Source organism: Alligator sinensis, unplaced genomic scaffold (genome assembly GCF_000455745.1).
Source record: "Alligator sinensis unplaced genomic scaffold, ASM45574v1 scaffold118_1, whole genome shotgun sequence".
NCBI classification, from domain to species: Eukaryota; Metazoa; Chordata; order Crocodylia; family Alligatoridae; genus Alligator; species Alligator sinensis.
The window spans coordinates 804,708-817,251 of NW_005841850.1; the positions used below are offsets into that span (position 1 = coordinate 804,708).

At 38.9% G+C, this 12,544-nt stretch overlaps 1 protein-coding gene across 1 annotated transcript in view; it reads left to right on the forward strand.

The window, feature by feature from the left end:
* BRIP1 (BRCA1 interacting protein C-terminal helicase 1) overlaps nt 1-12,544 on the forward strand; it is a 96,463-nt gene that overhangs the window by 2,354 nt on the left and 81,565 nt on the right. Inside the window, exons 3-6 of the mRNA XM_006016063.3 lie at nt 773-884; nt 1,295-1,489; nt 4,474-4,601; nt 6,253-6,378. Of these exons, the coding sequence (XP_006016125.1) occupies nt 773-884; nt 1,295-1,489; nt 4,474-4,601; nt 6,253-6,378 (561 nt within the window). The remainder of the gene's footprint in view (nt 1-772; nt 885-1,294; nt 1,490-4,473; nt 4,602-6,252; nt 6,379-12,544) is intronic.

Sequence of the window (12,544 nt, forward strand, 5' to 3'; positions counted from 1 at the left end):
GGAGGTTTTCACAGATTCACAGAAGTGTAGGTCTGGAAGAGACCTTGTGAGATCATCGGGTCCAGCCCCACCTGCTCTGGGCAGGGAAGACAGCTGGGGTCAAATAACCCCAGCAAGGTGTGCATCCAGACTCCTTTTGAAGATCTCCAGGGTAGGTGCCTGTACCACCTGCATGGGGAGTCTATTCCAGAGTCTGCTCACATGAAGTGTGAAGAAGTTTTTATTTCTATCTAGTCTGAAACATTTTTCTAGGAGTTTATGACCATTGCTCCTGGTTTTCCCCTGGGGCACTTTGGTGAATAGTTGTTCACCTAGCCCCCGATGCTTACCCCTGATTATATATTTTAAACTGCCACCAAATCCCCCCCAACGTCTTCTCTTTTCTAGGCTGAACAGTCCCGTATCTGTCAGCCTTTCCTTGTATGGCTTGCTCTTCAGGCCTCTAATCATAAAAGTGGCTCTTCTCTGGACTCTCTCAAGCTTCTCCACAGTTTATCAGTAGCGAGAGAAAGAACTAAGGTATGCTGACCACCTGCCGTTACTGAAGATCCAACAAAATTTTTTCCAAGAGGGTAAAGGACTGGGTCAAACTACTTTCAGCCAACCTAAAAATTCCCTGTGGTTTCAGCTGGATTTTTTTCCGCCTGTTCTCTCTTACTTGCTGTTTAGGTTTACTACACTTCGCTGGTGGGGATGTAATAAATATGATATAAGTATCTAGACCCAGAAAGGCAACACACAAACTTGCATGTCAACTTTTTTTTTCTTACAGATTGTAAAGGGGTTAAATTCTAGGCAGCACTGTTTGCTGGAGAGCCCTACAGGAAGTGGTAAAAGTTTAGCCTTGCTTTGTTCTGCATTGTCATGGCAGCAATCTTTATATGGTAAGTTCTTTTATAAAGTCATTCCTCTCAGTGTGTCTTTTTTTGTGTGTCTCGTTTTGTTTTTTGAAACAAGAACTGGCTTTGTTGATAAATTTGGTCTTTTGGTAACCTCCAGCATCTGTTTCAGGAATGGACCTGCTTCCTTGCCCTTATTTAAAATCCTTTCTCTCTTGGTTAGGCTGGTGGTTAGTTATAATTCAGACTATCTGTTGACTTGTGGGTTTCATGTCACTGAATGGGTAGAGTTTCTGCAAGTGACTTATCCGTTGTGTATCCAGTGACTAAGTTGGAACCAAGACAAAATTTACTGTTAACTGATTCAATCTAGAGTTTTGAGAGAGTCTAATTCTATTTTTGGCATTACCATTTTTTAAGACAAGGTGAATAACCTGCTTTTGGTTCATTTGTAGAGAAGTCATTGGATGAGTCTCCATGTGAAAAGGAGTGCAAAAAGCCAGAGACCCCATTGCCATGTCTCTGTAGATGTCATTCTCAGCCAGGAACTAATGACACCAGTGCAGATGTGAACCAAGGTGCTTCTTGTTCTTTCAATAACTGTAAAACTGCAGGTTCCATTGGGAGTGAGACGCCATCCAGCAACAAAGGTAATTGTTAAGTAGTCTTCTGTTTTGTGGGGCTGGCTATCTTGTATGTAGCTATTCAAGTTGTAGGTCCTACAGTTGCATAATACCCAAGCAGCCAGGGCTGTCCCTAGTGGGGAGCGAATCAGGGCAACCGCCTGGGGTCCTGCACTTTGGGGGGCCCCATGGTGCTGGGCAGAGCGGCTGTGGTGACTGGAGCCAATGAAGTAATCCCTGAACAGGTCTCTGGTATTGCAGTGGTCCAGCTCAACAAAAGGAACCTGAATCACTTTACAGTATTTATTAGCCTTTAGATACTGTTTTCTGGTATTTGGCATGCAGGGGAAGTGAGTAATTAATAGCTTGCCTTCTGGGAGCATCCTCTAACTGAAGTCTACCTTTATTTGACCCACAAGACAGACAATGCTGGTAACTTCAATGGAAGAGTAGTTCTGTGTTTTATCCATGGTATTTGTAACTGACTGTTAATGTACGAGGGCCATGTGATCCTTGTCAGGTGCTAGGTTTTTTTCCCCTTTGGATCCTGCCTTACACAGATGAATTTTAAGTTGTATTTGTCTCTGAAACTGTTGGCCCATTGTTAAAGGAAGCAACTTAGATGACTTTAACTGAAGAGAGTTCAAAGAGATGAAGACATTTCTGATGTTGTTGACTTTTACACACACGACAGTACTTTGTATAGAAGGTAGAGTAGACTTGCACTTTATAGTCTAATTTGATTGGAGATGTATAGCATAAGCTTTTGTAAGCAGCAGGTTGGTAAGTATGTAAGCAGCAGCTTGTTTCATCAGACTTTGTGAAGAAACTGCAGGAAGGAGAGCTGCTGAGTAGAAAGCAATGGTTAGAATACAAAGGGTAGGGAAGAGGAGAGGAAAAGGGAGTGGGCACTTCTCAGAGAGTCATGGTGGGTAGGAGAGAGAAAAACCAAGCATTTAACTCATTGAGGGATTTGGGGCTTAAAAATTAATCCAGCTAATGGGATAAGAAACTCTGGTCTTGGTTTAGACCATACTTAACACAGTCCAGTCTGTGGATGATTTCATATTCTGCAGTTTCCCATTTAAGTTCATTTTTAAGGTTTTGTTGTCTAAGAACAGCCCTGCTGAGGTCAGCAATGGACGGTCCAAGGAGGCTAAAGTTTTCTGCTACAGGCTTGTCTGTCATCCTGGTAATGATGTCAGATTGGAGTTCATATATTTGTACATGTAGGGATTGTCCCATCTGTCAAATGTAGATGGCAGAGGCACGCTGTAAGCGGGTGATGGCATGTATATCATTGGTAGAGGTGCAAGTAAATGATCCTTGGATATTATAACCCATGTTATTTGGCCCAGTGATAATATTGTCTGTGTTGATGAGGGGGCACAGCTGGCATCGGGTCCAGAGCAAGGTCTGGGGACTTGGTGAGAAGAGGAATTAGTTGGTCTGTTGCTGGAGAGATGCTACTGTAAGTTGAGACCTGCCTCTAAGCCAGGGTAGATTTATTCCCCATGGATACCTTGAGATGGTTGTCATTTTCCAGGAGGGGTTGGAGGTCATTAATGACGTGCCTGAGGTGTTTCAACCTGAGAGCTGCTGGTGACAGCCAAAGGGATCGTATTGTCCTTGTCTCGGGGTTGGTATTGTACCAAGTTGGAGCGGGGGCTGAGTCTGGCTCTGTTGATTTAAATGGCTATGGTTTTAGGATAGTACTGTAATTGTAGCATTTCCTGCTCCAGATCCTTAAGATGTGCATTTTGGTCAGTGGGATCGGAGCATATGGTTGTAACCTAAAGCTTGGCTGTAGACAATAGTGTGCTTAGGATGAGAGCTACTGATGTGGAGGTAGCCGTAGAGGTCAGTTGGTTTCTAACGGAACATGGTGCAGATGTGGCCATTGCAAAATTTCACAGTGGTGTCCAAGAAATGAATTTCTGGGAGCATTCCCAGTGTTAGTTAGATGGAGGGGTGTAAATTGTTGAAGTCCGGGTGAAATTTCTCTAGAAATTACTTCCCATGCATCCATTCAATGAAGATATCGGTGTACCATAGGTTTGCCTGGGAGATGAGGGGGCAGCTGTGGAGGAAGCTGACTTCAAAGTCAGTCGTAAAGTTTTGGTGCACATGTGCCATGTGACAGTGCCATTCGTTTGTATGCATAGGGAGTCCCCAAATCTGAAATAGTTGTGTGAGGACAAAACGGGAGAGTATGATGAAAACAGTGTAGTAAGTTTCCATGTCTAGTCTTTTTTTTTTCCTGTGGAAGACTTAATTCTGTACAATATTTTAAAGACTTTCAACGCACTTTCAATCTGCCATTCTGTCCGATGGCTATCTTTTCTGCTTGTTCATCTCTTAGGAATCGCTATAGAAAAACAAAACCCATTATTTTGCTGAGTGTGATAGCTCTGCCTTTCATACCATTTATTGAGAGGAACATGGCTGCTAAATTTACATAGTCTATTAATATTAGAAATTAATCTTTTTTGGAAGTAAAGTTGATATTTGGCTTAGTCTTCACTCCCAGCTGTATGTATGTTCCATTAGCAAGAACTTGAACTAGACAATTTTATGGAAGTTTGGAATTGATATCCACATAGGTTATTTAAAATGAGTAATTCTTATCACCTGTGTATTACTTTGTCTCCAAAACATTTTGCAAACATATTAGTTTAATATATATTATTTTCTTTGTGTAGGCAGTTATGATCAGTTTTAGGAGGAAAATGAATAGTCAGTGAAACACTTGATATGCTACAGTTGCTAGGGGGCCTCCTTTTAATCCAAGCACTTTTTTCTTTCAGCATAGTTGCAAAATGCTAAATTCTGTTTTTATTGTAAGGATGGCATATGTGTTTCAGAAACGGCTGCTGTAACATACACACATTGTCTAATTTCCTATTCCTGAAACTTGTTTATTTTTAGGTAAATTCTATGAATGGAAATGTTATTTGTATGTATTTGTTGCACTCATAGCAATAGTGTTGCTTTGTGTACTTCCCTTACAGAACACAGTGCAAAAGCCACACTCTCTTCAAAATTATCTGCAAAGAAACGGGCAACTTTACATGTAGATGAAAATGATGATTTTCAAGTAGACAGGAAAAGGATTCGCTCATTAGAAACCGAGCAGCAGGTGAGCAAAGTTTATTGGCAGTAAAATAATCCAGGCATAGCTGAAGCAGGCAGTCAAATATCAATCAACATTTCAGCGTAAAGCGTAGAGATTAGCTGGGTCATGTCGCAGCCATAAATTAGGCTGTTACTTTTTTCCTTCATTTTTACTGTTGCTTGTTACAAAGGGGTCCATTGTTACATTAGATTATTCACAATAACATGTCATGGAGATGAATTACTTGGTACACAGTAGTACACGGAGAATTTAAACACTATTTCCCTCAAGCATACTCACCAACAGTTTTTGCTCTTAAATGTTAAAACAAAGCAAAGAATTTGTAGGGTGGAAAATGTCATTCTACATGTGTGTTAAAAAATGTAAATTCTCATATATGCATTGCAGCACCACTTGATACATGGCAAAATGAACTTGTCCCTAGCTTACTACATCAAATGTAATTTTTCTAAAATGTTTTTACAGGGTCTTTGTTGGAGTTATAAGAGCTTTAATAGAAGGTGCCAAACATACGGCCTGCAGGCTGTATTTGGCCCACAGGGCTTCTAGAAGGGCTTGGGGATTCAGAGGTGGGGTCTGCCATCAAATTCCATGACACAGAGCCCCACTGGGGACTCATTTTGGTGGCAGGCTATTCATATTATGGATGCTCCTGTTCTGTATCTGCACAGTAACTGTTCTTTACATATATTTGTCAGTGTTTGTAACAGTAATATGGGAAGTTATACAAGGAGAAAGAAATTTACTGAATCCTAATCATTGGTATCTGACATTTGGATGATACTTTATGAAAAATATTAGGCCAGTATTTTCTTTAAAAAAAACAACCCCTGAAGGTAGTTGTGGATGATGTTTATTTTAATTTCATGTACTACACCTTGTTTTACTGGAGATTTCAACACTAGAATGTGTTGTAGCTCTTATGGGTTATATATACTTTTTTTTTTTTTTTTTTTTTTTTTTTTTTTTTTTTGTCTCTTCGTTTCCAAATTTTTGTCTTTTTAATCTAATAATCAGTGGGCTTGAAACTCTCTGAAGTGCCGCATTCTCTTCAAGTCATTTCTTCTATTGAGGTATCATAGCAACTTTGTAATAATTTGTATGGTAATTTTCAACAACTTTCATTTGTACTGCAACCTGCTCCTCTGGGTCCACTGTTGTATTGAGATCCTTTGTGCTAGTTCAGGCACCTACGCCTAAAAAACCATTAAAACCAGTGGGACTCCAGTGAGATACCAAGATTAGATTGAGAAACCAAGGGATGCTGAGGTGGTGTACTTTTAATTTACTGTTTTATCCAAGGGACACTAAACAAAATGTTATTCCAAGAAGTCAGAAATAAAGCTTCTTCAGTTACTTCTCTTTTCCAGGACAAAATCATTTCTAAAAAGGGATCGCTTCATTTATAGTTTTGTTTTTGGTATTCTAGATATACAAATGTTACAGTAGCTTTTCTTAAATTTATTAATTTTCTTAATGTACATTAGGTGTGGTTAAATTGATGAGTATTAACATAGCACTGAGTTATTGAAACAGGCACAGAGTGAAGAAAGTTATGGACTAGAAACCTTTGACTACTAGTTTAAATTTCTAATTTAAGTTCACAACTTTTGTTAACTGTTGTGATTTTCAATGTTGCATGTTATCCCAACAGATGAGAAAACGTAATAGTTTTGCAAAAGGAGTGCAGTTTGTTGATGCTTTAGAAGTTTATCAGCAGAAAAGAAATGGGGAACTGACTGTTCGTTTAGACAACGTTGCTTCTTTATCTCAGAAAACAGTAAGTAGTAGCTCTTACGTGACAATTCTTAGCTTGAGAGATGAAGACCAATTTTGTTGCTATGTAAAATTGCTACATTAAAATGTATGTGAAAGGTCAGTTTGCAAACAGATTTCTGGACACAGACTAACTCTTGCTGCATAATAATCTAGTACTTTTAAGTATTAACTCATCAGCCCCTGGCAGACATTACACTTAAGACATGATTAACCAGTTAATCATGTGTTAAGCAGTAACTTGGTGACACATTCGTTCAGTTAATGGGGTGGTAAAACAGGGAACAAACCACAAAGTTATTGCATAAAATATGCGCAATAACATTGTGGAGGGTAAATTGAATGCTGATCAGCTGGATTCAAGTGCTGTGGCTGGGAGTGCGCTGGAGCCATATTACCCTCTACCAGCAATATGGTGCAATTGGGATCTGATCCCCGATCCCAAAGTCACATCTTCTGCCATGCATATGTGGCCTGGCGTAAGGTACCATTGTTGGGATTGCAGATCAGATCCTATTGTGCCTTTAATTGAATGTCTGTCAGTGGCCATCCAAAATACTGTCAGAAAGGGCTGGAGACAGAGTTTCTTGGTCAGAATGTGCATTGCTAGAATGCACTTTCCCCTTAGTCTGAGTAAATCTGTATTTTCCTTAGGACAAAGCACACAATTGGTTTGATATCCAGGTGTTGCTCCTTTAGCATAGAATCGTAGAAAATGAGGGTTGGAAGGGACCTCAGGAGGTCAGCTAGTCCAACCCCCTGCACAAAGCCGGACCATCCCCAACTAGATCATCCCAGCCAGGACTTTGTCAAGTCAGGCGTTAAAGCCTCCAAGGAGAGAGATTCCACCACCTCTGTCTGTAATCAGCTTGTTTTGGTATGTTTTGCTAAGGGCCAGAGTTGTCTAAAAGTTGAAACTGTTCCCTCTAACATTTTTATAAGTCTTTCACTATTGACTTCATATAGGGTTAGCTTGAATGGTGCACTTTGCCATGTAACTTTTGAAATCTTAGCAACTTCAGTTATGCATGGGTACAAGTAGCTTATTTTCCAAGCCTTGATGTGATTCATACCACAATTTAGAAAGCAGAAATGAACACTTTGCATAATCCTAAATACAAATCATATCCATAGATTATCAAACTCAAATTGTATATAAAAAAAATGCTGGTGTAACCTCATCAGGATCCACAACTGTGTTTTCTTGTATTCATCTGTCATTTCATATTACTTTCATGGGTTGTCCTGGTAAGGGATCTCACTCTTGATACGAGTTCTGTGTCAGTAGAGAATTCTTTTGATGTCAGTGGGAGTCTGTGCAGTTGGACCTTTCTAAGACTGAGGCTGCGCTCCCATTCCTGGAAAGGTTCAGCAAATCCCCTTCGAGGGGTGAGAGAGTGACTAAGAAGTATATGTAATACCGATTACATGAATGACTGCTTTTATTTCTGTGCTGTAAATTAATGACCTCAAATTGTCAGTTACTTGATAAATTAGGAAAAGTTTTGGGGTTTTTTTGCTAAATTTTCTGTAGGTAACTAATTAAAAACCAGTGACTGACAGTGAAATAGCTTTTCCGTTTAATCTGTGAGCAGTGTGGTAAATGCACTCCATTAACCAGTTGAAATATCAGTTAAGCATGTAGAGTTATATGGATAATAACATTTGATAAAAACCTTTAGATGATCTTTTGAAAAGGGGTCTGATTTCCAGAGTAGGTGCATTTTTTGAAGATGACTTGTAAAAATGTAGACATTTATTTCCCCTGGCTGTTTTCCTTGATGCACATTAACCACTGCGGTGTTTCTCATTTTCATAAACTATTGGAGATTTAGAATCATTTAGGAAAAATATTTAAACCAGATAAATGATTTATTATTAATCCATGTGCACTGGCTTGCAAAGTACAAATCATTTCTATCCAAGCTGTAGATTTATTGACTAATTTAAAACCCTTCCATCAAAAATGGGGGGGCCAGAGTCGGCTACTGTGACTCCACATCAGCAGAGAATCTGGCCCAGCAATCAGTTTATAATCTTTTGACAGAATTTGTACAACATGTATAAATCTGTGTGCGTTTAGCACAATGTATAGTAGATTTATTAGATTACAGCGAGCATTATGGGAAAGCTTAATACCGGGACCATGGAAATGAACTGAGGTCTCTCAGGAGTTCTAGGTTTTATTCTCTTCTCCATTCTTAGCTTTTGTGATGTATGTAATAAAAAAGAGAGGGTGCTATCTATGTATTAACATCTGTACCTTGAAAAGCGAAAAAAGTTACTGAATCAGAATTTGGAGATGATGTTTCTAACTAGAATACAAAGGTGACAAAAACAGCAAGGAAGTAAATGTTGAATAGAAGATAGTGAAGATGGGGCAGAGTGAAAAAAGTTGGGCATTGTGTTGACAACGTTTAAAGATGTAACATAACGTCACTTTGTGAACAGGAAAGCAGACAGGCAAGCATGCCGGGCTGCGTGTGGAGTTCCTTACTGGGAAGTTGCTGCAATTCTTGGTGCTTGCTCTTTGCTTTATCAGAAGTCTGTTCAAGCTAAATCAAGAGAGAAAGGAATATGAGGCATGTTCCTGCAGACATGATTCTAGGAAGTTGGATCACGTCAGTAATACGTGGGGCTACTGATGGGCTGCATATGAATGCTTGTCAGAGAACTATGACAGAATAATCACTGCCAATGCTGAAAAGTAGATGAATAGGCAAGGACTGCATGGGTTCATCCAGCAAATGTGAGAGGAGGATGGGATTTTTCCTTTGTGCTTTTCTGGGCTCGGGGTTCTTTTTTGTTTCCAAACATCCAAGGACACACTCCCATGCCCATTTCCTTTTTCCCTTTCAAGTTGTTTCCATTTTATAAGTCTCTCTAGGGAATTAATCATTTGGTTAGGATAAAGTATAGTGTTTTAGAAGCATTGCGTACTCAAATCCTGCAGAAGAATCTGTCTCTGGTTGGAAATGTGCCCGAGACTGACCAGCTGGATCCTCTCTTCTTTCCCTGCAGCAGTCCTTGGCTCTCTGTCAATACCATTCTTAATTTTTTTTTTTTTTATATCAGAGTTTTATTTTAACTGAATAGTCCTGGTGTCCAGCTTACTCCTGTCCTTATGAACCAAAAAACAAGCCAGCAACTATGATACTAATTGAAAATACTGGTAGTTAATTCTTTTCTCTTTTGACAAAAGAGAACCTGTACTCTGGTTCAGTTTAATGGGCAGTAAATTTTATTACTGTTTTGGAAAGCTTCATAAGTTTTCAAGTAGGATTTCAATGCCTTATGCCACTGAAGTTCAGCTGATATTGTGAAATCTGAAGGCCAGTAGAGTGTGCTGTTGATTTTCAGATAAAAATTCTTTCTTGCTCTGTTGCCCTTCAGATTTGTTTGAGATATTTCCTGTGGTGGGTTCACTAAAAATTGCAAGACAATTTAGGAATTTTAGAGCTTTTAACAGATAGTGACGATAAATGCAGACATATTATTTCAGAAACATTTTGCATATAATTTTTAGAACAGTTTGGGACTTGAATTAATAAAACATGAATAAGCAAATAATCTGATCTTTACATTGGCAGGAAAGCTGTCTTAGTAGTTGAGCTGTATCTTTTTGCCATCCTTGAGCCTCACAGTGCTCTCTTCTGGCTTGCTAAGATCAGAAGCAAATTTTTGTCAAATTGGATCCATGTTTTGGCTGTGCTTTCCAGACTTGGGTACCCTCACTCTAGGAGTTAATGAGACCTGGTAGATTATAATAGGGCACGTCCTAAAGACAGGAAAAGTAAATTCAATTAAAAGAGAACAGGACACGTATATACTATTCCTGGAAAAACAAAAAAACCCAGACTAACAAGTTGGCTTTATTGAATTTTCTGAGTTCTTAGGTTTCCAAGACCTAAGTGAGGAGTCTCAGATTTAAAAATTTTCTGTTCAGCTTTGGTACTGAATAGTTTTTAAAAATGTTAATATTGTTCACCATTTTCACTTTGGATAACGAGCTTTGAAAGTTTTACTTTAGAGCTGTAAAGGATGAGCAAAATGGGAGAAAAAAGTTAGATGATGGATGAATGCCTAACACCAACTTTATTAGCAGAGAACAACATCATTAAGAGAGAAAACAAAGTAAAATTTAACCTGAAGAACAAGATGAGATGTCCTCCTCAAGTGGGTGGCTTTTTTGGGTCCGGGGCTGAAATACAGAAAAGATTTTAGGCATTAGTGATTCTGTGTTTTTGTTTTAGTACATCTTTCTGCAAAAGTCGATTGACTTTTCCTCTGCTTTTCTTCTTGCTCTTGTGGAACTTGTTAGTCAAAAATGAAAAATCAAATTTTGAAGCTGCCTATAAGCATGCACTTGAGCTCAAGGTTTGAAACTATGCATATATTAAAACCTAGCTTCAGCTCTCTACTGCTCCTTGTTACAGCAGAATGAAATAGGTGAATGCTAATTTCCCCCCCATTATTTCTCACTACACTTTCAATATGTTTTATCTTTCTGTTGAACTGATCTGACAAGGGCATATCTAGGTCTTTATTTTTTGCTTGTATGGGAAGAGTTGTATTCTCAGAAGTGTTTCTTGTTCCCAAAGGATGTGGAGAGAAACTTCAGTTCCTGTCTTGCGTGATGTAGTAAAATAAATTAGAAGATATTTCTTCAAGACTTATCGACATGAATTACAGTGACTAGGCATGTATAAGGAGTAGCAAGCAGTCTGTCTCTCTAGAGATTGCGTTGCAATAATGCATATCCCTGGTGCTAGCTTCTATAACTTGGGTAACGTGGGTGGTCTCTTAAAAATAGGCACAAAATCAATGGAATATTTTAAGAGGCAAGCTAAGGAAATAGAAGTTCTTCCTTGATAATTATTATTTATTTATAGAGGACCATTGGCATTCACAGTGTCTGACAATTGTGCAATGTAACACTCACACATGGAATAGGATCTCCAAAGGGCTCAAAGTATAAAGGTGCAAGCTTTTATTGGAAAAATTGAGGAGACATTACAGCATTCTCTGTAAAGCTGTACATGTTAAATAAGTATCTACATCTCTTACATACTTAAAAGCCTATGGAAACTGGAAGAACTGTTCTCATAACTGTGTGTGTGTGTGTGTGTGTGTGTGTGTGTGTGTACATAAACAAATGCTGCTTGGGTAGATCCTGATGATTATTTCACCAAGTGGTAACATGAATACACGTACTCTTCTATTTCTTTACATTCAGGCAAGGAGGCATGGCAGTAGAACCCCTGGAGCACTGTAAGGGCAAAAGCACAGTTGAGTGCTTCTGATAATGTACAGGCAAAATTATCATGCAGTAAACCCCCTCTTCTGTTATGATCTTTCAAGTTTTACATGCAGATAAATTAATGTGAAGTCTGCAGAAAGGTAATTAAGTCCTGTTTAGGCTGCTGAGTAACCAGTTGAAATACTCTTTGAATCACAGATGTTTTGCAGTACAGAATTCTGTAAAACCTGTTTAGGGTAGTTGATTGGGTGGTTAATGCAATTGTGTTAATATTTCAAAACGGGTTAAGAAAGATACAGGTGCGTGGTTTGGTTTTTTGAATTGAAGAGGAAATCTGCAGCTCCAGTTTGGTTGCACAACAAGAAATGTGGTTTATTTTTGGTTAACCACATTAACGCTTGTACGTGATGTTGTGTTTAACAGACTACCAATCAATTTGATTTAGAGCCCTGGGTATTTTAGTAGACCAGTATATATCTTAACCTTTAGCTAAACTCTCCTTACCCATCTCTGTTATATTTTACCCGGTAGTTAGGACCCCGTGTCACACACTGAAAAGATGTGCCTGTTGTTAGCTAAGTGCTTGCTTGCCACAGTGCAGTCTGCCAGGTCTGACTGAGCAGAACCGAAAGAAAATGTTAGAAATGTAGTAGTCCAAAGAGGTAGATCACCCATTTTTGCCAATTCTAATGTTTGGTTTTTACATGTGAATTAAGTTGGGAGGCTGTATTTTTGCTCTGAGTTATGCTTGGGGGTCAGTCAAGTACAGTGGGTTTTAAGTACAGGTCAGCAGCTTATTAGACCATCAGAAGTAAATGTCACTTGGTTGTATCAAGCTTTTCATCATTTTAAGCTACAGGACAGCAGCATTTTCTGAGCGTTTCAAGAGCAAAAAATACCCTAGCCGCCA